At 33.7% G+C, this 25962-nt stretch overlaps 5 protein-coding genes across 10 annotated transcripts in view; 1 reads left to right on the top strand and 4 right to left on the bottom strand.

The window, feature by feature from the left end:
* The window catches only part of LOC131667919 (uncharacterized), a 206395-nt gene that overhangs the window by 54216 nt on the left and 126217 nt on the right, over positions 1–25962 (top strand). The window lies entirely within an intron of this gene.
* LOC131667817 (major royal jelly protein 2-like) lies at positions 6306–8057 on the bottom strand. The gene is made up of 5 exons (XM_058941526.1): positions 7928–8057; positions 7591–7757; positions 7286–7519; positions 6800–7222; positions 6306–6512 (listed from the first exon to the last, which is right to left on the bottom strand). The coding sequence occupies exons 1-5, from the start codon at positions 8055–8057 to the stop codon at positions 6306–6308; spliced, it is 1161 nt and encodes a 386-aa protein (XP_058797509.1).
* LOC131667918 (major royal jelly protein 1-like) lies at positions 8822–11342 on the bottom strand. The gene is made up of 6 exons (XM_058941686.1): positions 11309–11342; positions 10618–10853; positions 10028–10194; positions 9743–9958; positions 9260–9682; positions 8822–9154 (listed from the first exon to the last, which is right to left on the bottom strand). Exons 2-6 carry the CDS (start codon positions 10808–10810, stop codon positions 8879–8881), a joined length of 1275 nt encoding a protein of 424 aa, XP_058797669.1. The 5' UTR covers positions 10811–10853; positions 11309–11342; the 3' UTR covers positions 8822–8878.
* Positions 11729–13461, bottom strand: LOC131667816 (major royal jelly protein 2-like). Its single transcript, XM_058941525.1, has 5 exons — positions 13332–13461; positions 13062–13231; positions 12756–12983; positions 12249–12671; positions 11729–12061 (listed from the first exon to the last, which is right to left on the bottom strand). The coding sequence occupies exons 1-5, from the start codon at positions 13459–13461 to the stop codon at positions 11729–11731; spliced, it is 1284 nt and encodes a 427-aa protein (XP_058797508.1).
* Positions 16060–20987, bottom strand: LOC131667917 (major royal jelly protein 1-like). Of its 5 annotated transcripts, XM_058941681.1 has the most exons (7): positions 20854–20880; positions 19309–19355; positions 18971–19215; positions 18396–18562; positions 18110–18325; positions 17628–18053; positions 16061–17153 (listed from the first exon to the last, which is right to left on the bottom strand). In XM_058941681.1, exons 3-7 carry the CDS (start codon positions 19161–19163, stop codon positions 16875–16877), a joined length of 1281 nt encoding a protein of 426 aa, XP_058797664.1. In that variant the 5' UTR covers positions 19164–19215; positions 19309–19355; positions 20854–20880; the 3' UTR covers positions 16061–16874. The 5 variants fall into 5 exon arrangements, with proteins under 5 accessions (XP_058797668.1, XP_058797667.1, XP_058797664.1 ...); XM_058941685.1 differs by lacking the exon at positions 19309–19355 and having other exon boundaries at positions 16060–17153; positions 18971–19125; positions 20854–20939; XM_058941684.1 differs by lacking the exon at positions 19309–19355 and having other exon boundaries at positions 16060–17153; positions 18971–19187; positions 20854–20903.

Raw genomic sequence — 25962 nt, 5'->3', positions numbered from 1 at the left:
AAGGGAAAGTGTGCATACAGCCAGCGTGTTCGGCCGCGGCAACAACAAAAAATCACCGCCCCCCCCCTCTTTCTCTCTCTCGCCCCGGCCACTTCTCGCATTTCTTTTTAGCTTTACTTTCCGCCGACTCCTTTCGCCTTTGCTACCTCCTCCTCCTTCTCTTGCGAAAATTTCCACGACAAAGCTCCTATTTTTACCGGTGCAATTTCAACGCTATACTATCATTTTTTTTCGCGCGCGCGCGTGTATGTGAATAGGGGTCTTGCGAAACTTACGTCTTTTTCTTTTTTTTTTCTGCTGTCTTACTCCCTAATGATCGCTATTACCTACGAGATTATTAGAAAATTTTTTTTCTTTTAGAGGTAAATATATCAACGTGGAAGGTTGATGTGCGAGGTTATTATTATTAGTGTACTTTAGGAAAATTTGGGTTGCACTTATAGTTTCACGAGTTATGTAAATGTTGAAAAGTTGTTTGAACCGATGTACACATATTTCGTGAATTTTTATACCGTCTTTTTATTTATTTTCCCGGTGACATCATATGTTTATTATTCAATTGCTTTTCGTAATTTTGCGGACTGCTTGAGTTGGACAGTTACAATGAGAATTCCGTAGCTTATATAATCATCATTTTAATTAATAATATATTGAATAATTCAAATGACGTATGGTATATTATTATTCAAAATAAATTTGAATTATTTTGGAACAATGATTTCTGTCCTAGAGGATGGTTATTAATATTTAATGATGATAATGTGCATTCGATCAAAAGTTAAATACAACATGAAATCATGACAGCCAGCGATGTGTAATACAAGACCTACATAAAGCCAACAATGTCATAAATTTACGCATGCAGCATACACTAGGAGAACGAAGCTATTTTTGAGGATCAAGCATTGCGCTATGTATGTACGGGATACGACTTATTTTGTTAATCGGAAACGAAAGGGAGAGTTATGCGATGAATAATAAACGTCAAAGTGCATATAATCAGACCAGCAGCAACTGACCGTAAAGCAAATAATACGACCGTAGAATAATCGTAGTAGAAACTTCCCGAAGGCGAATAAAATACATTGTTATTACAGCGGCCGCGGAGCTGTTGAATAATAAATTTATATAATTGCACTTACGACTTTCTCTGCTTGGGCGTTCGATCGAGCAAACAATTATTAATCCTTCGGGTCCATCGATGCAACGACAAAACGCACCTCTCGTGCACGGACGTGAATAAGACGCGGAACATCTATTTCGCGCGCGCGCGCCAAAGAATACGCGCTTAAGGTCACACCGAGCACAATAATAATCGCGACCGCGGGAGTGGCAATAGAGAAAGCAAATACCGCCGGCAGCTGACTGACCATGCCCCACTTAATGTATGCGTACGTACTGGCTGGAGCTCGATCGGTTTACTAACCTTCTCGCGTACGTTCGTTATCGGCGATTTTCGTGCTTTTCCCTTTCCGCATCCGGCACGAAGATCGGACTCTGCGCCTGCACTCCGTTCGACCGTTCGCGGAGCCGAAAAGTTGTTGCACGCGGACTTCTCAAATTGAATTCGGTGCTCGGCCTGCTGTCGGTTGAGGCGATCTTGTGTGGATTATTTTGTTGTCGACGATTGCCGCTGTATTTTCCAACCGTACAAAATGCAATGGTTCTCGTTGATATTGTCGCGCGCAGTTGCACGCAGTCCGCGTCCAAAAGTATTTTTCTTCGACCGTCAACGACATTTCTCGTAGGAACGTAGTCGTGGTCTGCTCGCGGCTTGCGCGACGCGTAAAGCTCATTGCGCCAATCGTCGGATTGAAATATTGCTTTTAATTAAACACTTTGAGGGATAAAGAAAAAGGCAACCTCGATAACGTGTCAAAAGTGCTGTATGCCGCCTATCGATAACGAAAACAATGTGCCATTTACGACGATTTTTATGACGTCACGCAATGAGCGTTACGTTATTTTCACAAGCAATTAAAGGTATAAAAAAGTAACAATCGCGTGAGAGAAAAAAATGGGAGGAACGAGGAAACTGGCGAAGGTGCGCGCGAGTGAATTGTTAGTTAGCTGCGAGAAGCGATTACGTAAAGCGCGCCATAGTAAAAGGACGAGGTTAAAGTGGCTTTAGAGAAAACTGGGAAGTGCGCATGTCATTTTCATCCTGCTCCCCTCTCCCATCTCTCTCTCTCTCCCTCTCTCTCTCTCTCTCTCTCTCTCTCTCATCTGCCAAGATAAGGAAAGTTTTGCACTATATATACTCTCTCGTCATTGTCGCCAACGCCACACTGCCTTCTATGCGCCTTTCACTTTATGTATCAAACGTCTGATTTTTTTTTCTTTACCTCGACGTTGACAAGTCTTAGTAGAAGAGCGTAGCAAGCGTTAATTTGTTTGGGAGTATTGTGCAACTCGATTCTATGATTGATGTTTTTGCTCTGCGCGCGCCAGTTGCCTTTTAAGGGTCCGCAGTTCAAAACACGAGACGATGAATAATTGTGGTGCTGTTGCAAGGTTACCTTATTAAATAAATTGCGCTCGCAAAACTTTTGCGCAACTGCTGTAATAATGGGTTGATGCACTTTCACGACTGGCGAGTACGTGTGTAAGCGCTCACTTTATTACGTGTAATGTTATACGCATGAATGCGAGCAAGACAGCCTTTGAAGTCTTTTTTTTCACTTCAATACAGCTAATGATTCCAGATTACAATGGATATGTGTCTTTTATTAAGCACCGCCAGTTATTTGCAATAATACGTGACAGCCACATCACACACTACTCAGATAATTAGCAAATAGCTCGCACCTCGACCATAATTTATGATACTTAGAAAAAGCAACTCAACGAGTGAATTATACCACTCTATTGAAGCTCACGGCTTGATGAAATATTCGTTTGGTATCTTGCAAGAAGTTTTTTTACGGAACTTGAAAGTACATGATTGTTATAATCGGTGGAGTTCAATTTACGTTAATTGGAAATTGAAAATCAATTGAAAAAAGCTAATCATTCTTGATAATCCGATTTTGTTGCCAACTAAATTTTGACACACCATTGACGCATTGGAGACGGATATCATTTTGCTCGTTAATATGTTGAAAAATACTAATTATGTTGTTTGGACGTTATATTTATTTTAATATTATCGTTGCTTAATAATATATTAAAGGAGTAGATTCGATGCTGTACTTGGATAAAATGAAGGTGTATTATTTTGAAACATAAAACCTGCATCGATTTCATTGCGAGTTATTCATTAACAATATTATAATTTACGAAATTTTTAGGCTTCATTTTGCTCTGCTTATTCTAGCAGATAATGATTAAATCCTTAGTTTGAGTCATAAATCGAGCAGTCTCAACGTAAAAAGCCTTATATCTACAGCTTGTTTATGAAGTACATGTTTCGTAACAAAAAAATCAATGCCACATCGATTCTACGTTTGTAGTCGTTGATGATTGCTACATTAAGATGAAAAGAAAATAATTCGCTGAAATATAGAAACGTTAACGCACCTGCAAAGGGCTTCGGTGTAATGGCTATTCCAACCAAGCTAGAATCCCACTTTACTGTAACGTTGCCTGGAGTAATAAATGCTACCTCTTCAATTGGTTGGAACAGACGACATTCTAAACGAGACAATTTCCCATTGTTCGAGATGCCCATTCCATTTCCGAAAGCATCAGCCATGTAATCCCAGACAAATCCGACAATTAGCCATACGATCTGGATCTCAATTATGTGGATCATACTGACTTACAGTTGTGTCTTTACACTTACTACCATGAGTTTCAACAATTGGAGTCGATAATAAGTTCCGTCATATTTGCCTATAGCATATTGTTTGGACATTCTAATTCTTTGTCTATTCTAATCTTTTGTCTCAAATGGTTTGTTTTCTAAATGAAAGCAATTAACTAGGCTTCGAGGGTTTTATTTACAAGACCATCGGCATCCAGAACCCATAACCTATAATATGTGTATTGAATATTAATTGATAGAATTGATAAGCTGCATTTATTTCGTAACAAGATTAACAGTAGATTAAAAGTAACGATTTCGTGGATAAGATTTATCGTCGTCCTTTTCAATGCAATGTATACCGAAATTCTTGAGGTATCTCGTAAGCCATACCGGCTGTTAGCCTTTCAAGGTATAGGGACTTTTAAGTGTACAAAACTAAAAAGTATCACATTCTAGAAGTCTATAGAGTATTTTCAAGAATATTAATTCTTTGAATCAAACGATCCGTTGATCCGTATTGAAATGGAAAATTTTCACCTGAGTGTTGTAATTAATTAATTCTCCTTTTTCTTCAAGGGTTTTACTTTTAGCGATATAGAGTATTCGTAATCTTTTTCATCTATAGATTTTAAAATCAAGTCGTGAAAATGTGGCGAGTGTAATTTCACATTATAATTTAATAAGCTTATTTTTACCGACGGTCAATATATGTTCTTCAGATATTTATATTTATCCGTCTTATAGAATAATGAATGTAGGTATGGTTTTAGTAAAGGTGTTGATGGTCCAATAAAATTGGTTAAAATTGTCATAATTGGTCGTACCTTATAGAAAGTAAGTAAAGATATAAATATTGATTAATTTCTATCGTAAAATTATTCTTAATAACTAGATCTCTATGATTTAATTTAAATTGGTAAGAAGAAATATGAAGACATTATAATACTTCTAGAGATATAACATAAAATGCAAGTATTGAAAAGTATTAATTATTCAAATTTACGTAAAATTTCGAGTTCTTATTCATATTGAATTCCATCTTTTATTAATAGCATAATTTTCAAAATTTCATACGTAATATTTTTATTACTTAATGGTTTGTTAGTCTTCGTAGGTACAATTTTAGTTTTTCTATACTCGTTAGTATCGATGTCTTACTGTTTATACTAGCTTCTGAGTACCATCTCTTAACACTACTATTATGCTGATAACGATTAAAAACCCTCATAGTAGGAATCACATTGTTTGTTGTTACAGAAGGAAACTTGAAAACTTTACAAACGGCTAAAAAAAACATACAATTGAAAATCGATATTACAACATTGTAATTAAGAGTAAAACTTAACTTTTATTTCTATAAGGAAATGCTTTGACGTTTAGTTGGAAAAAAATGTTATGATGGTTATTGTTATTTCACTTTTCAGTAATTGGTGTTAATTTTTTAACAAAATCAATAATTATATTAATTAATAATAATATTAATAGCATTATTCCCGTTCTTATTATTAAGCTACCGGGAAAATAAGAGACAATTTTAATCAAATGTATTTTGGTATGAGTTCATTTACGTATTTGTAGGAATAAAAAGGGTTATGCGAGGCAAAGTAATACCAATAATTTCTAATCAATTATATTGCTTATAAAAATCGTAAATTCCAAAGCAAATATGCGGGACAAGAAGACAGAAATCATTTCATGATTTATTTTCATCAATTGTAAGTAAAGTATGTCAATTGTATAAAAGGAAAAATGAATCTCAACTTTTAATTTATTAGTGATTCTAATAGTATTAAGAAAAATTGAGAAAAACTTTAGTCTAACTGATGAAACATGCAAAGAATTTTTCCCAAACTTAAATTAATTAACTAATTAAACATGTATTTACTTTTAACCCACTTTTTGACCTTGAGTTATAAATTATTATTGAAAAAACATTAATTTAAAAGTGAAGAAAATATTTTTTTGTTATAATAATCTCTAGATAGTCAACTTAAAATGGCAAGTAAATATACAAAATTGAATATTGTAAATGAAAATATCTGAGAAATTTCAATTTTAGAATAATTAGTTTTTTTTTAAACTATTTTGTAAATTAAGATGCTTCAAAGTAATAGGTTCTACTTATAGGTAATTAATTTACCTAATTGACTGCAAAATATAAGACCAATCGGTTGAATAGTTTTTGTGTAATCGTGTTCTTTGATTGGGCGTTAAAAACAAAAGATGATGATTGCAGCTATTTTGTCAAAATGATCAACGTTGAATTATAATTTTTAATTATTGATAATATAGATGCCATATACTAAGTATCTCCAAAAGATTTGATATGTAACTGTTATAATTATATAATAACTTAATATTAATCTGCAGCCTTTTTTATTGTTAGATAGATGCAACGGATATGTATCGAGCTCTCATAATATTTATTTCACATTTTTATATTAATTATAGTAAGTATTATCAAAGTCAAATAGTTAAAATCGAACAAATCCAAAAATAAAACGAATTTTGTTCGCTGAATATTTTCTCCGTTGTTGATAAACTTGATTTATATGTGTTATGCACAAGCTGTTCGATCTGTGAGTTTCTTAATTGAACCATTAAGTATATGGAAGTTATTCTTTTCATAATCAAGATTTCCACTTGCCCAAGTTACAAATCGATTGGAAAGAACCCATAGTTCATCGTCGTCCAAAGTTGGCCCTCGGATGACTTTCATTCCGTTGACATATTGTAGACGACTTTTGTCTTGAGCAACATTTATCTGCGAAGAAAAAAGGTCATTCTATACTTTTTCACGTTTGTTGCATTAAGTAATGTTATATTATATGGTAAAACGGATTATGCATTGCTAATTAGTAGTTTAAAGAATAATTGTGGTTCTGTGTATGATAATGTAAAGTTACTTAATTAATCCAGTACAAATTCCACAACTATTATAACTTTAAAAAAGAAACGATAACATTTTTATAAATGAGTGTTCATAAGAGCAAATTATCTGTAAAAAAAATATAATTCCTAAATAATAATAGACTTAACAAGTATACTTACAATATATTTCTTTTCTAATGGTTTGTATTTATTCCAACAATAAATGGCCGACTCTGCAGCTAACCCCATAAAGAGAGTACCTCCAGAAGAGAAAGCAACACCTATAGCTTGAGTTTTCAACACATCGATACCATCTTCAAAATTGATAGTCGATGTATCATTAGTACGTTTCAAATCATTGGTTTTTGCATTGTGCAGACTGAATGACGCTAAAGAGTGGAAGTGCAATTCTCTTGGCTCGGTCTCACAAATCTGTGGTGAAATATCCATGGTTACGATGCCAGAAGGCCAAATTACTGTATCACCGCCTGACGTGATATTCTCGGCACCTTCATCTGGCTGGAACCGAGAATCTTCTAAACGGGACCATTTTCCATTGTTCCATATTATCAATCCATGACCATAGGTATCAGCAATATAAACCTAGACAATCCAACCATTAATTGTACGTTCTCGATCGCGAATAGGTGGATCATATTGACATACAGTTGTATCTTCACATTGTTCGCCATAAGTCTCGACAATTGGAGTAGCCAGCAAATAAGCGCCATTCGCACCATGAGTAATATAGTCAGGGATCTTGATTCTATCAATTAAATGATCGGTTTTCAAGTTGAATACGTGCAGTTGTGCTTGACAATTCAATTTTTCGCAGGTATGTGGTGATTCATTTTCTAACCAACCGTTATCAAGTACCCACAATCGCTGACACTTGTCAATCTGTAATTTTTTACATTTCCAAATGTTTCACGAGAAGATTCTTATATTTTCATTGATAAATATCTTCTTACTGCTATTCTGAATACGTTTCGTATAAAGTCACAGTTCCCTTGTCCATAATAAGACCAATCAGGATATGGCTTTATTAAAGGACCAGAAGGTCCCATTTGATCGCTTACTATTCCCAAAACCGCAGGTACACCGTACGCTCCAAGGAAAGTTACAAATACACGTCCGTCTTAGGGAAAAATGTATATTAAATTGTTAGTTACTATTTTTCTTTCTTTTTTTTAATAATTATATTTTCATACAGAATCGTTTACTACTGCATGAATGATTACTAACGCTCAATTCTTTTTGCTGTAATTTTTATCATTTTCAAGATCGTAAAAATTAAACTTTTGTTACCTGATGATTTATCAACATCCATAGGTACAATTTGAGTGTGGTCATACTCGCCAGAATCGATGGCTCGTTGCTTTATATCTTCAGAATCCCAAACAAAATCTATATATTTCCATTCGTAAACAGTATCCATATCAGTCATTGATGTTACCAGCACTATGCTGGTAACAAGTACCAAATAACATACTAGAAATCGCATCATTCTATTTTTTGCACCTAAATATTTTTTAAATGACTGAAATAAAATAGATGATTTTTAAGCTTTTTTTTATTATAACAACGTTTTTATCTTTTAGGATTGCAACTGATTAACTAATGGTTCTTTCCAGTTTACAAGTAGTCGTCATATTTGACATAAATTATTGATTCACTTCGAGTTTTACTTGCATTAATTAGATATTAATATCACTAACAAATGTTTCCAATCAGTAAACAATTGCAGGCTTGAAAGCACTCACTAGTGTACAATTTTAGTTAAAAATATACATCTTATATGATTCTTGGTTAAACTTTCTGAGTAAATTTACATATATACTGGAAAATTAAAATAGTAGTGTATGAGGGCTAATATAATCTTAGATGGTGGTAGTGTCATTGACCTGAAAAGTTGATCGTAAAATAATTAAAATACGGGGCAAAAAATCATAGAATGCGGGATAAAAAATCATTTCCCATTTTTCGTCTACGTAATTTAATTCAATTGATTGCAAAGTTAATAAAATTTAATTTCCCAATAAATGTTTTGACTTACAAGTTATTAATTAAAAGAATCCAATATATATAATTTTTATTTTATGCTAATAAATGCTATTTTATTTCAAGTATTTGATGAATTGTATAATAATATTTAATTTCAAATTGTACTTTACATCAATCGATACAAGATATTATATTGAGTTACATTTACAGATATTTGATTGTGCCTAGATAAGGAATGAGACTATGAATGAAATTTTATTCATGAACAATGAGTATATCATTATATTTGTTAATATCTTCAAGTGCTTGTCGCGTTTTCCGTGGTAACTCGCATACCGTGTTAGTTATGAGTTTTTTGACGGAACCTTTAAGAATTCGGAAGTTGTTGTCATTGAAATTCAATTGACCTCGTTGAAAAGCTAAGAAACGATTGGAAAGAACCCACAACTCCTCGTCTTTTGAGTAAGGCACTGCAATGATTTTCATTCCGTTGATGTATTGTAGACGTTCGTTGTCCTGGACAACAATTTTCTAGAAATGAGATAGATTATTCTTTAAGAATTAACTACAGGAATATCAAACACAAGATATTTTTATCTTGAACAAAAAAAGAAATAGAGGATTAAGAATACTTACAACATTGTGTGGTTCTAATGGCATATACCGATTCCAACACGCAATCGCTGATTCTCTCGTCAAACCCATAAAAAAGGTACTTTCTGCAGAGAAAGCAACTCCTAAGGCTTGACTACTCAATATGTTTTTAGTTCCTAAAAATCTGAGAGACAATCCGTCACGACTGCGTTTTAATGTTTCGGTACTAGCAGCGTAAAGATCAAATGAGGCTAAGGAGTGGAAGTACAAGAATCTTGTCTCGCCTGGGAACAAAGATGGTGAAATAGCTCCTGTAACAATTCCACCAGCCAAGCGCAAAGTTTGATTTCCAGATGTAATATTTGTTGCGTCTTCAGATGGACCGAAAAGAGAATGTTCCAATCGAGATAGTCTTCCATTATTCCAAATAACCAATCCACGACCCATTGGATCCATCATGAAAACCTTATACAAACGGACTGTCATTATTTATTGCCTTTGATTAGTTAAAAACAATTGATTTACAGTTGTGTCTTCACATTTGGGGCCACGAGTTTCAACAATCGGTATAGCCAGCAATGTATCATTATTCGAACCTCTAGCGATATTAGTAGGAATCTTAATTCTTTGGATCAAATGGTCGGTTCTTAAATCAAATGCAAGTAATTGAGGATCGCAACTTATTGATTGCTCTTCCTTGGTACCAGTGTCTAATACCCACAACCTTTCGCATTCGTCGATCTGCGAATCAAGTAGTGAAAATGTTGTTCATAAAAAGTATTTTTCATGGCTAGAAAGTTCTTTTCTTACCATTATTCTGTATACGTTCTGAATAGAATCGCAATTGTTTCTCTCAAAGTATGACCAGTTAGGATAAGGCTTTATCAAAGGTCCAGAAGGACCCATTTGATCGGTTACAATACCTAGAGATGCTGGTGTGCCCATCGTTCCAAGTAGAGATATGAATACTCGTCCATCTAATAATGAATTAATCGTAGTTAGTAAATTACTAGGTTTTACTAGCGAGGAATTTATTATGATATGCTATTATTATATATTATATGAATCAATGAATAATATTTAAATAAAGGATGGTTATCGAGATAACATCATTTAAAACACAAAGATTTCTTGAATTCAAAGTGTAATCGTAAATTATATTATCTAACTGATGTGGAAAAGTTGATTCTTATCTTATGCGAGGTATATATCCTAGATGAGAATCTCTTTCCCGAACATGTTAGGTACAGTATTTTACAAAACAACATGTGGAAAGGTTAAAATTTTCAGCGAGCGTGTGGAAAAGTCGTACTTTATGCACAACATTAAAAACGTGCTATTGTGTTAGGTAATGTATTATTTCATAACTTTCATTTTTCTTATAAAATAAAATATTTTGCCTGACGCTTTATTGACATCCATAGGTATAACTTCAGATGCATTGTACTCTCCTGTATTAATAATCTGTTTTCTCCTGGCTTCTGACCCCCACACATAATCTACATACTTCCATTCGTAGATTGTATCCATAGAAATGGCCGATACCAGCATTAAACTGGTAAAAAGTACCAGAGTATGTGATAATATTTGCATTATTGTTTCCTTATATTAACTAGCAAGAAAACTTTTTATAAGTCTGAAAGAAAATACAGATGAAAATTATTAAGTTTTCACTTATAAATATTGAGTAATATGATTCAATTTTTCGTTTGTTGTAGAATAATTTGGAGATCAAAAGTATTAGTAGCACAATTAAGATTAGAATTATACTCGATTTGTGAACATTTTTTAGAGCTATCGAAATTAAATTATTGGCACAAGTATAAAAATATCTTTTCTTAGTGCAATCTTCTTGATCATTTTTTAAAAATTTATTTCAATTATTCTAAAAATGAAATTTTATAAAAGTTGACTAAACTGACTGCGGACACGTAATGCTCACATTATTTATCCTCCTATTTGAATTTCTAAGAAACGAATACAATCACCACACTAGTGAATAAATAAGCTAAGCTTATATGATAATTTATTAAATTAAATTTTGCAGTTTATATTACAGATTATTAGATAAACTACAAATGGTCGTAATACCTTGTACAAGAAGTGTTTACTACGTATCAAAACGTATCAAAGAGAATATTAAAAGCTTCTGATGTGGAATATTAACGCTCTACTACGGCTTTTCTCGATATTTCGTGCAGAATGGAGGATATCTAAAACGGGACTTTCTATCGCGCGAGATATCGTGTAATTAGTCAGTATTCCGAGTATTTGAGTAAGTTGTAAATGCTTTGTTGGGATAATAAATAGAAATATTTCGCACAGTTTATGCGTTAAAAAAATATAATTAATTTTTTATGACAATTAACTGTTGAACTGTATATCACAGATAATATAGACTGAGCTGACTGGAAATCAACTGTCAGGATTGATAAGTAGTGTAAAAGACGTTAATTTCTCACTTTAAAAAGCAACCATGATCTTAGAAGGGTATCATATAAAGTAATTCAACTATCCATAGACGTGATTAAACACATTGTTGTTCTTGTGATCAGCTGAATTTGATTTTCCAAAAAAATAAAGTTCTTCATTATTTGGATTCATGCTATCGTATTTCTTACGCCGAATTTCATCTGGTAACGCGCACTCTGTGTCAACAACGAGTTCTTCGACGCTTTTCTTCAGAATATGGAAGTTATAATCTTTGAAGTTTAATTTATCAAATTCGAAAGCTATTAACCGATTGGAAATAACTATTAATTCCTCTTTGTTTGTTCTTGGGTTTCGAATGGTTTTCATTCCATTGATGTACTGCATACGCTTACTGTCTTGAGTGATAATTTGCTGGATATAAAGAAAGTAATAGCTTTAGTGTTATGTTTGATTACTCGATGTAAAAATATTTGAGAACATTAAAAATTTCTGAATAAAAATAAATATTAAGAAAAACTCAGTATTGAAACATCTGTAGGATGTTACTGAGTCATGTAGTAAATAAAACAACACATACAAAAGTAACGAATAAACTTACAACATTCACCGGTTTTAAGTCCCTGTATTTGTTATAACAAGCAATAGCTGCTTCTTTAGGCAAACCCATAAATAATGTGCCCTCGGAAGAGAAAGCAACGCCTACAGCTTGGCTGCTCAATACGTTCTTAGCGCTATAATAATCGACGTCACTTCCATCGGAACTTCGTTTTAATCTTCCGGCATCTGCCCAATTAAGATCGAAAGAGGCTAAAGAGTGGAAGTATAGTTGTCTTGGTTCGCCTGGGAGAAATTCAGGAGAAAGGTCCATGGTAACAATGCCAGCGTTCCATTCAATTGTGTTGCCACCTGATGTAATATTTGCTGCGCTTTCAACTGGATCAAACACTGGATGCTCTAAACGAGACCATTTTCCATTATTCCAAATTACCATTGCCTGTCCGAGAACATTAGCCATGTATACCTAGATAATCATAAAATCAAATATTAATCTTAATTACAAAGGTATTAAATATGAATTGGAATGGAAGATATTTAAATGGCCTACAGTTGTGTCACTGCAATCATGTCCACTAGTTTCGACAATCGGAGTAGCTAGTAAAGTCAAATTATTTGACCCAAGAGCGTATTCTTTAGGGATAATTATTTTACTGATCAATGTATCAGTCTTCAAATCAAAAACAAACAGTTTAGGATCACACTCCACTCGTACCTCTTCTTTTGACTCTTCTCTGGAGCCGGTATCGAGTACCCATAATCTTTGGCACTCGTCAATCTTTAAATCAAGTTATAAGCTGTTAGTTTCTTGAAAATTATTTTTTCATTGAATATATATATATTTTTTTTTTCTTACAGCTATTCTATACACATTTTGCATATAATTGCAGTCATTTTTTTTGAACCATGACCAATTAGGGTACGGTTTTATTAATGGCCCAGAACGATACTTTACTATCCTGGTTACAGTTCCCAAAACTGCAGGCACGCCTTTTTGACCATTAAACGATACAAATATTCGTCCATCTATACAAATTAAAATGTTATGAAAAGTTGATGATCTATCATTTATCTTAAAATTTTTAAACTTTGAAATGTATAAGGAATATCCATCAAGATCTTTTACCTGACGCTTGATCAACATCCATAGGCATCATTTGAGTGTAATTATAGTCACCAGAACTGATGGCCTGTTGTCTCATTTTTTTAGACTGCCAAAGAAAGTCTATATACTTCCACGTATGAACAGTCTCCATATCAACTGCTATCGCTAGACTTGTGCTAGTAACTAGTAACAGTGTACATAGCTGAAATCGCATTGTTGTTTTCTATTTTTTTAATACCTACAATGTTGAATATTATGTGAAATACTTGTAAGAAAATATTTTATATAGTTTTATAGAAAGCGAATGTTAATGATTGCAGTAATTGTAGATGATTCTTGTACCAACTACGGAGAAAATGCTGCTTTTCTGGGCTATACCTTGTAAGTGGTTTACTGATGAACATTCGATCAATTTTATAGCTTATTTTGTTATCTGATTGATAATTATTCTTTGAAAATATGATTTTTTGTTTCCTTTTTATGTTAAAGCACTTGATCAAACAGCATTTTATCCACTATTTGCATACTTCCTTTCTAACAAGGCAAAAAAATTAAGATGAAAAATGATTGTTTCTAGTGTTACGTCACATACGATACTACCGTTAAGTACACATGTATTTCATAAAATAATAATCGCTGAGTACGATTAAATACATATATTTCCTTTCAATCACATTTAATTATAATATCTGAGAAAATTCACGTGATAGTAAAAAATAATCTGAAACGATTACAATATCAATACAATAATATACAGATATATCTTATCTGTGTATGTTTTAACAAACATAAAAGATTGTTCCCATTGTTTTTAATTATTTAGTTAGTAAGTTTTTTAGTGGATTCTTAATATTACTTTCGAGGTGATAACAGCAATACAAGATGATTTTAATATAATAGTATCGAGATGCCTTGCTGTAATATGCGATAAACATTAAATATTTTATTTCATATAGTAGGTTTTGATACATTAAATTCATACATACTTGATTAGGCTATAATGTAAAAGTGTGACACCTAAAAATTGTTCTGACACCTGGCGTCTCTGGTGCGACCTTCTAACAAATCGTTTTCTTCAAAAAATTAATAAATATTTATCACTCATTAATGCGGAATATTGATTCAATATGTCTTTTCCCTGACTTTGACGTATGAAATTACCACGTATTCAAGGTCGCGATCGCGAAACTGATGCAAGTAGGCGTGTGTAGGCAGTAGCTTGCACGAAGTTGCGCCAGCGCGCGACACTATATATGCAGTAAGATTGCGAATCAGGGATCTTCTCCAAAATTCATTTCGTTTGATATGGATATGTTTTTTAGTTAACTTGAAAGCCTAGATTGCCACCTACAATCTGAAAAGTTTTAAAGTTCGATCGATGCAGTTTGGAGAAAGATATGCAACATGCTAGATTTTTGACTTTGCATATTTTGTGATTTTCAACAGATTGGATTTTTGTGTTATATCTTGAATCTGATATTTTATATTTAACAAATTCAAACAATGTTTATAATTCTTTCTTTATTTATTGTGAATAAAAATTTGATTCTCTCTGCCTGTACTACAAGAACTTCTTTTTACTTTTGGCCTTGTGGACGTACATTGGCATGAGTCGAGTATAGTTATAGCTGCCAACATCAATACATGGAGAACATTTGCCCATAAAAGTTACAGAGATGGTCAGGGTAAAAATTACGGTGACAAATCATAATTCAGGAACAAGAGTGTTGAGTCTGTAAAAATTAAGGTATGTCAGAACAATTTTTACGATAACAGTCACGTTAAAATTTTGCAGTTGTTATCGTAAAATTTTCATGTGACGGTTTCATTTTCACATGCACATATAATTTTTTAACAAACTCATAATCAGAAGATTTGTTATATCAAGTTATTTTTCTTAAATATAGTAATGATTCATATGAGAAGGTTTAATTAAAGAAAAAATTTATTGAACTACAAATTAATACAGAAGAGCACTATTTTTGAAATTATATTGTAGGATTCTCTATAAATATATGAAAATTATCACACATGTATAATTATAAGTTAAAAAAAATAATATTTTATAAGGAATATAGAAAAATGAATAACACAAACTAAGTTTAGCTGTAATGGTTCATCATGACTTCCAAACGCGCAAGGTCAAAAAGTGCGCGACCGTGACCGTGAAATTTACAGTGATAACATGATAGCAATTGTAACGAATCTCCGGTATTTTTACGAGTTTTCTTTGTAAATTTTGAACGTTGTAAAGATTACAGATTCATTATGTTAAATTTATATAAGTTCCTTTGTAAAAATTAGTTGCTTAGTCAATGTTCCTGAATTATCAGTCTGTCACTTTGTGAAAATCGTAAGATATATTCAATTTTGTATTCTTAAAATGGTTATACATTTTTTTCTATTGAAATGTTCGCTAAAATTTAAAGAAATATTCAATTTTTTAAATATCTGATTTTTTAATGTTTCTTCAAACTGAAAAAAAGTTCATAAAAAATATAATATTTGAACATCTGTATTGATAAATGATAAGATAATATTGATGAAAATTAGGACACTACCGATTCGAAAAGTAATACCTTAAAAATATTTTCAAATGATATTGCCTTTTTTTTAAAACACCATAGATATAAACAACATATTTTTATTTATAGTTGGCACATCTATATCTCCTGCTGAAACTATAATTGCATTGGTAGCAAATATCAGAGCAATTACAACACAGCAGAGACCGCGTTTCTATTTTTTTAATATGACGAAGCTAACAATATTTCAAATGTTTGATAACAAATGCGATCGAAAAAATTGATAGAAACTAATCAACGACGTTGATAATTCATTCGTGGATGAATTTTGGATTGCATACAAAAAAACTGTAGTCTTCTGAGCTCTAAATTTATCAATAAATAAAAATTAGACTAATTTATAGCTACATAGTTGGTTAAGAATAATAGTTGAATCGAAGAATAGTTAAATAGTATTGCTATATAGATTTGTTATGACTTGCTCCCGTAATATCAAACGTATTAAAAACTAAAGCGTTGCTAATTTTGTTGTTCTCTTCGACTGTTGTCTTATTAGTTAGTCGAATTCGGTCATCGATACAATATATAAAATACGTAATCTATTATCTGTATTGCGTAATAATAAACATATTTTAACTCTTTTATTATAAGTTCTTGCGTTATTTATTATAGTGTGAGTATGCATGTAACGGTATAAAGCCTGTGTTACTTAATTTAATATTTTCACCTCTCAAGTTATTATAAACTCATTTCAGCTGATTAAAGAATAAGAATTAGCAAATATTTACATAAAATGAGTATCCACAGTATTACATTACACTTCAATGCCAACCTAGTACCAATAAGGTTAAAGCATTTTGCACTTTAGGTCCCGCAATTGAGTAAAATAGAATAAATTTTAAAGAAAGGTTTTTTACTGCAGTTTATCAAGTATTACTAAGTAGTATTAATATTATTTTATTCATAACTTTATTAACGACGATGCAAAATACTAAACTAAGCTATACAGTTCTTTGAATGTAAAAATGCAAAATACAATTCAATCGGTGACAATGAGTACACTTTCCTCTCCTCTGTTTATACTCTCAAGTGCATTTTGAGTTTTACGTGGTAACTCGCAGGACGTGCCAGTGATGAGTTTCTTCACAGAACCCTTAAGTACACGAAAGTTGTAGTCATTGGCATCCAGCTGACCGAGTTGGAAAGCTATGAATCGGTTGGAAAGAGCCCAAACTTCTTCGTCTCTCGAGTGTGGCACCCGGATGACTTTCAGTCCGTTGACGTATTCTAGACTATGGCTGTCTTGAGCGACAATTTCCTAGAAAAGACGAGAATAAGTCGCTTTGGTAGGGTATTGTTACGTTTGATTTCTCTTGCAATGCAAAAAGTTGAAACAATGATCGGTAAGTTTTAAGTGAAAGTAATTCTAAAAGAAGATGTAGGATATTGACCTATCAAATTGGAATAACAAACACAATTTTTTCACACTTTTGTATTATACCTTTACTGGCTGTATTAATCGATAAGGGAAAGCTTATTGATGAAGCTCATTACTTATTCTTGACGAATAATTTTTGTTCAGTTGACTAATCAAGAAATATTGAAAATAATACAAAAATTCAAATCAAATAACAACCAATATTAAATTGGTTTGATCATTAAATAAACTATTCAAATCAAACCAAATATACAGTCGTGTAATAAGTGAAAAATATTTCCTTCAATTATTTTTATAATAGAAATAATTTTCTGATCTACAAAGACAGCTTTTGTAAATAAAAACAAAACTCACGATGTTGTACGATGTCAAATCTCTGTATTTATTCCAACAAGCGATTGCTGATTCCTTGGTCATGCCTAAAAAGAGTGTACCTTCAGACGAGAAAGCAACGCCAATAGCTTGACTGCTCAATACATTTTTAGATCCCAAAAATTTGATAGCCATGCCGTGTGTGCTACGTTTCAATACTTCGGTACTTGCGGCATAAAGATCCAAAGAAGACAAAGCGTGGAAGTAGAGAAAGCTTTGTTCGCCTGGGAAAATCTTTGGTGAGAGGTCCATAGTAACAATACCAGTATCGGGCCAATTCACTGTGAAATTGCCCGAAGTGATGTTTTCCGCGCCCGGAGTTGGTCCGAACAGAGGATTTTCCAAACGGAATAATCTCACGCCATTCCAAATGACCAATCCTTTACCCATTGGGTCGGCCATGAATACCTAGAATATCGAAAGTTAATCTCTAGATTTAGACGTTGTTATATGGATTAACTTACAGTTGTGTTTTCACATTTTTGTCCAATAGTTTCAACGATCGGAGTAGCTAGCATCGTTTGACCATTCGAACCTCTAGCAATGTGATTAGGAATTTTGATTCTTTCAATCAAACGATCAGTTTTCAAGTCGAAAGCAAGCAATTGGGGTTCACAGGTTATTCGTTCACCTTCCAAAAAACCAGTGTCCAGTACCCATAACCTTTCACACTCGTCGATCTGTAAGTCGATTCGTTAAAATACTTTTTATAAAATACTGATTTGTCGTTACAATTAGTTACTTTCTTACCGCTATTCTGTATACATTCTGTATGGAGTCACAATTTTCCGTTTTGAAGTATGACCAATCAGGGTATGGTTTTACTAGAGGACCAGAAGGTCCCATTTGATCAGTCACGATAACCAAACTTGCTGGTACGCCATGCATTCCAAGTGTCGATATAAATATACGACCATCTAGCAATTAGATTTAAATTATCATCCTTTTTTTTATTAAAAGTTGTGAATAGTTGAATGTTATCAAATCAGGCAAATGTCAATTGCACAGTCTGGTATACTTTTGGTATTGCATTCATTATGATTATCTATTTCCGTATTATTTTCATCCCATATTCCAATGTTCAATTTCAATCAGTATCAAAAATGTCGTACATGTTCTTCATCATTACAACGTATTAGTGATAAATTGAAATTCTTTTTAATTTATTCCCCTCATAAAAGTACAATAATTCTAATAATAATTTTGGAATGTCATGCTAATTAATAAATCAATTACCGATAAACATGTAAATGAACGAGGTAATATGTGGAAGACACAAATCAGAGCAAGTGAATAACATTCTAAAAATAAACTAAAGTTTTTACCTGGGGCTTTGTCAACATCCATAGGTAAAATACGAGAGAAATCATACTCTCCAGAATCGATCGCCTGCTGTCTTCTAGCATCGGATTCCCATACATAATCTATATATTTCCATTCGTAAACAGGATCCATGTTAGCTGCCGACACCAACATTGCGCTGGTTGCAAACACCAAAACATACAGTAGAGTTCGCATTGTTGTTGGATGTTTCTGGTGGTACTAGACAGCTAACAAACGTTTTGTAAACCTGAAAAAATTTATAATTAATATGATTCAAATACGTATCATTGATCTTTTTTCATTCGTTATATGATGAAAAATATACTTTAATAAAACGTACCATCGATTAATAATAGATATGTGAGTAGTGGCTCTTATTTTCGGGAGCTTTTGAAATCGATATTTACAGTAATAATCGAAATTCAGTAGTGCATTCTGTTTATTTATTTCAAATTTATTCCTCATTTAACAAACGATGTGACCCAATTTCGCAATAATATTGGATTATTCCCCGCACAATTATTAAATTATTCATAAAATTTTTTCGGCGAAATAAATTATATCAAAGAGAGCATCAATAACGCCATTGAAACCCCGTGTGCGAACAATTATGCGACGGCGAGAATAATAACTTTACCTTTATCATTTTATCAGAAAATTATAATTCGCTCGTTGAATAGCTGGGATTTTCGAGGTTAATTGATGACGGTCTCTGCCCTGATATATACATGAATAGTCATTCGGTATGAAAATCACCGATAATGGATATTAAATGAGATTGGAATATAGTATCTATGTGTTTCACGCTTTGTACAACGAGTCAGCAGCACTGCATTGAAATCAGTATCAGTGAAATAGTGAATATTCGAGATAGAATCTTTTGCAGAATTTTAAAACTAACATCCGCTCTAATTTGTAGAATTCTCATTTTATTTCCACAGTTCATGCGTAATTTTGAATCTGTAATTGATCTTCATTAAATAACTAAATAAATAAAATAGAAACGAGAGTGTATTCAGTGTTTACTCAGATCTTCGAATGAATCTGTTGCTTATCTATTTTCATTAATAAGCTGTTTTATTTGCACGTTACTCGTATTTTGGTACCCGGCGAAACCTTGTAGTCTGTTTATTAAATGAATTAATAACCTTTCCATTACAAAAATATATTTATTACGCCATGAATAGTTCAAAGATAAAAATGCATTGGCAGCTTCAGCAGTTTTTTCTTCATGATCGCTATCTCTACTTTAACTAATAAATAACTATATGTATGCATTATCTTCGTTTAGAATCCGTTTCACAAATGACATTTATAAAATTTTAAAACTGGTTTGATATTCTTTTTAAAGATTTAAATGCACGAGTGATTAGAAATGATCGTTTGCATACAGACGAAGTTATCAATGGATTAGTCACGCTTCAGTTTTCTAGTCAATAAAACATTTCAAAAAATACTACGTCGTTAGAAGTTCGCTAATTTTAAAACATGTATTAGCAAATTGCTAGAATATTCAATGATAAATTTTAAACTTTGTGACATTTTCACAAAAGGTTGGTACAACTAAATGTTATTACTATACAACTTTTTTTATTATTCGTAGTTGACAACATAAACAAAAATCAGGTAAGTCGATCATTTTTACTAACTACAACGTTTGTGAGGATCAGATTCTTGACCAGTACAAATAATACAAAGTAGCACAAACAGTTGTGATGGTCATAGTGAAACGTTGTTTTTTTTTGTTTGTTTATTTTTTTCTGAAAATCGACAGATAAAATCGATAACTTCTCGAATTGACCAGACACGCACACAAGCAACTGAAATTGACAATCCAAATAGAAATATAGCGCGAGCGAGAAAAGAGCAAAATGGTTCGACCCACCTCATGTAGAGCTTCTCGTACGTGTCGAAGCGGGACACGACGGCGACCCGATTGAGCGTGTTGTCCGTTTATCGCGCGCGGCTAGCGAACTCTCCGAAATACATTTGAGCAAACAGAATTTTAATATCTGCCTGGCCGCTTTCTCTCTCTCTCTCTCTCTCTGTCTCTCTCTTTCTCTCTCTTGCGCGCGAGCTCGCTCGCCGCGGGAATTTACGAGCTATTAGCGAGGAAGATTGACGATCGAGGTTTTTTTCTCCCCTCTTTCTCTTTCGTCGTGAGAAAGGATGAGATACCACATATAGGGGCATTTTTATCGCGCAACTAATTAGTACGACTTGTCATTTTTCTTTAGTTCTTCGAGGAGTTATTAATAGTTTAAAGATCCCCACAAAACACAAATGACACTTTTCATTCGTGTTTACGGGGTGACAATGATAACTGAAAAGGGGGAGGGTTCTACTTGATATTTGTAGATACATTTTTGCTTATTAATGTTGATGTTATTCCGAAATTACGAAGAATCACTTTAGCTTGGCGCGATTACCACATCGATTCTGAAGATTTGGCGGTATAGCGATACAGATGGGTCCAATTTTTCTAATAGTATTTTCATGTCCGCCAACTCATTAAAATTTAATTGGGACTTGGAAGAATGTTTTTTTTTAAGCGACTCTTCCAGAGCCAGTTAACTTTCATATAGAGCATGCACCTTCCTCGTCTCTCATACATGTGCAACGCGGAAGTTCGCGTCGTCGGTCTCTTAATTGGCCAATTTCTAATATCTAAAATCGATTAGTTACAAGTTACGTTCGTCCCCTTGCGCTTGACATAATTGATTGCAACGGGTTTCCAAATTTAACCATAGTCTACATATCATTAAACATCGCGATAATTTGAAAATTGAAGTTACAATAAAATGAGTTGCAAGAAAAACAGGCGTTGAACTAATTGGATAGCAAACAAACAAAAATTCTAAATATTTTACCGAAAATAAAAACCGGAATTCATACTGTTGATGGGTTTCATTTTGAATAAACTGTTACCGCGTGTAAATTCTTTATTATTTTTCTCAACGGGATTATACATATAACTCGTAAAAATTATTTTATTATTCGTTCGCTTGCTGTATTTTATGATGAATCAAATGCATAACTTCACATGTTTGTCGCAGTCATATTTGTGCTCCTATCAGTTCGCATTTTTCAGAGGTGACACTGGCGAAAATTACAGTTTGGGTAATTTTTATTTGTCAGAGACAATCCCAAAACCCCACATAAAGCCAAGTATTAAGGATGTGTTTTTAAGTCGAGTGGCATTTCACGACGCGAGTCGTGGTCGTCAAATGAATCACAAATTGTGAGCTTGCAACCTTAATAGCTTCATCTCGTGCAGCTCTTCGTGAATAGTCTATGTACTACAACTATTCATACACCGTTTCATGACTGGCGTATATCCTAATAACATTGTTAGATACTTTTATCAACCCATAAGAGTGTATAACTGATTGTGAAACAACTACATGAGTTTGCGAGCTTTTTTGTTTTTATCAGTCGTGTCACATACACTCGTTACGAGTTATTATAAAGAATACTAGTCCTGCGCACTTCTCACGTTCATCTTGTTCATTTTATTCTTGCATTCATTTTAATGCACGAATATAAATCAAAACTTTTATTCGCGGAATTGAAAATTCAATATATATTAAATATTCCCATGATTTGATGTAAGATATAACCAACGATATTATTTCTTGAAAAATAAATATGCAGTTACTTTGATATTCATGATTGAAAAATGTTATCAGCGGAATTTTGAGTTTTTATCATCCGAAGTTCTGTATTGAAAAATCACCAAATGTTTCAAAAACACGACTAAAAAAGTAATATAAGTTTTCTATAATCACATCCTTCATGATGTAAACAACATACTCCGGTAGAGGTTCACAGTTGTAATTAGTGCATTTTCAAAAAAAATTTATAAAATAAAATATTGATTTTATGTAACTGAATGAACCCGAAATCACTGTATACTATTTTATTGTGATAATCTGCGGTATATATCTTTTATTGTCTACTTCGTTTAATCGAAGCTAATCTTTGGCATATTAGAATGAGGTTCAGTTAATTTCTTTATCAAGGTATCACACGGTTGATATTTTGAGATTAGTATGAATAAATCAATCAGTTAATATTTAATTCGTACCAGCTATACAGATACACTTTTCGAATGTTTAATCATCTCAGAAAATCTGCAGTAATCTTTCATGTGCGTACAAAACATATGTATATACTATCACATATGAGCTGATGACGTGACTATTATTCTTCGGACAATTAAACTACACGGATAAATTGCATTCACTTTCCAGACCATCACTTTTTTAAGAAATGAAAAATATTAAAATTTGCCAGATTAATCATTATATATTAGTAATAAGTTTAGATTGTTTTTTTTTTGTGATATTTAAAATAAAGCAAGTCGATTAGCCTGAAATTGATCTATCTTCCTATTTTTAACTGAGGTGTAAATAGTTTATTAGAGAAGACACAAAGTGCAAGTGGCTATATTAAAAACAGCGCGAACACTTGCCATTTATCTCACGTCTTGACTTTTCTTCTTTCGCCGCCGTTTATGCACTCATTAAAGCCGACGTTACTCCGTTAGATATATAGAGACTGAATTACGATTGCCCGACTAATTTTAATCCGTTTTTCTCTACTCATAGCTCCTTTAAGACTTTCTCTTCGCTCATTTCCTCTTTTTCGTCATAACTCCATCCGACGTCTTCGTTTTTCCATTTTCTCTTCTCTCGTTTCATTGAGCCTTTATCGAACTTTTGATATATATTCACTAACTCGAGCTAGTTCATGCCCTGATTCCGTAATGACATTACAGACTCGCAATCGATCAAATATCAAATTTCCTTTCCTCATATCCTACGTTTCATTCGCAGCCCTGACGAATAAAAGAAAAACAAGAACATCACTTGTAAAATATTTTTTTTACGCAGAGAAAAATGAAAAGCTGATAGCGGATTGACGTTCTCTCTTTTTATAATCGCAAGTCAACATTTTTCCATTCAGCATTCACTATTATTTTACATCCGTTGTTATTATTCATAGTCTAATCGTATTTCACGTTATTATCTATTAGACCAGCTTTTATCCTAGTTTTAATTGTATTTAAATATTTAGCTCTGTTATAGAGGCTTTACACAAGTATATCTTAAGCGATGCGGTAAATTAGTTGTAAATAACGTACAACTGCTGTAAAACTCTGTTGTATTTCGAACACACCAGACGGGATTCCACTCCATGGTGAAATAGAGCTAACTCAACTCAGCTTTCTCGAATGTGAGTCACTAGGAAAATACATCGCGCACTCGCGGCCTTTTCACGCGCGCGCGCGCACGTACACATACACACGGTACGTGTGTTCGGTAAAAACAGGAAAAGATAAGAAAACAGCAAGCCTGTCGTGCGCGTGTTTTCGTCTTCGTTGCTTATCCAAATCACAGGCTACCGGGCAACATTTAAATGTCAGAGCGCGTAGCGCGAAAAACTACCTATTTGTTTTTCTTCACTACGTAAAATCTTGTCTCGTATGCGGGCTCTTATCGGCACTGCCGTTATCGAGGCTTCGATCATTCTCTTCTTCGTTTAATCTCTCGCAGCTAATTCCTCTGTGTGTGTATGAGTGTGTGTAGGTGCTTTTCAGCCGGCGCCGCCATAATGCTCGGTGATTAATCCCTCGGGGGCGGCCTCCGCAAAGGTATACTAAGGAGAAACACGTCTTGCCGCGTGTGTACTTGTGTGTTGGCCAAAAACCTTATACCTCGTGGCGGCCAGCTGCTGTAGCCTTCTCTTTTTTACCGCCTTTGCGAGCTAGACATGCTAATTACGCGCTTTTCTTTTTCGTTCTCTCGTCGAGATTGAATAACATTGAAATGCAAGACAATTACACCAGCTCGCATACATAATTGTGAGTCGTTGTTTCTTGAGAGAGAGAGAGAGGATGTATTCGGTGCGTATATATACTTACACCTTTGGGCTGTAAGCCTGCGTCTGACATCCGCAGCGTTATTTCCTTGGAGTGTTGCGATACACACACACGCACACATATAATGCCTTCAGTTCGCGCCTCAATTCTCATGCGTGCGCCAGTCACGACGACCTAAATCAGCCGCGTCTGCTTTTCCTCCTTTTCTCGATGTTTCACACTTACAATTCCGTTTTGCACTCGATCGGAGTGATACTAATTGTGGAATTTCTAAAAAGGATTAGAATTTCTAAAAGACTACGACATTTGTAATTGTTTTTTGTATGCTTGAACTAGTAAAAAGGAGACGGCATTAGTATCTACAGTTAATATAGCTTATAATCCAAAGTACGTCGACAGTGTTTCACATAATTGTATGTACACACATAAATGCATGTGTATTTTTTTTTAACAATACCATTTTTTACTCGACAAATTTGCTTGTAACAAAGCTTCGTCTCCCGAGAAGCAAAATAAAGCACGAGACAAAGAACCTTCAAATATTTATGAGCACATTCCAGCGCTCATAATTTTTCTCTGCCATATCAAACGTATAGGTATATGCCCGCAGAAAAGAGACAGTGCGGTGCGCAGGAGTGCGCAAAGGAGAAAAGCTCGTCGATCATTATTTCAGGAGGCGCTCGGAATTTTAATGCTCGGCGTGCCATCTTTCTCTCTCTCTCTCTCTCTCTCTCTCGTGTGCGTGCAGTGCCTCTTCGTCTGTCTGCTATCCCTGAAATTTATGCACGCCGCCTATCCTTCTCTCCTCGTGGGTGGGCTACTAGCCGAGACATCGATTCTAAATCTTTCAACAGTGAGAGAGAGAGCCGCGAATTGCCCTTCGTGTCTCGCTGCATTTTACATCGCGGCCGGCGCAGAGGAAGCGATGCATTTCAATCAATTTTCCCTCTCTCTCTCTCTCTCTTTCTCTCTCTTTTCGTCCCACCTCTATCGCAATTTAATTGATAAAAATCGAGTTAACGCTTGTAACATTTGCATGAAATACATCACGATGATGCGAGAGGGTGCGACTGCTCCATTGACGTTTATATGTATATAATATGATGCCTA

The sequence above is a fragment of the Phymastichus coffea genome, unplaced genomic scaffold, assembly GCF_024137745.1.
Source record: "Phymastichus coffea isolate CEN01 unplaced genomic scaffold, Cenicafe_Pcof_1.1 PCOF00071, whole genome shotgun sequence".
Classification (NCBI taxonomy): domain Eukaryota; kingdom Metazoa; phylum Arthropoda; class Insecta; order Hymenoptera; family Eulophidae; genus Phymastichus; species Phymastichus coffea.
Note: the sequence above shows the minus strand (reverse complement) of the source record. Positions and strands in the feature narration are given on the sequence as shown.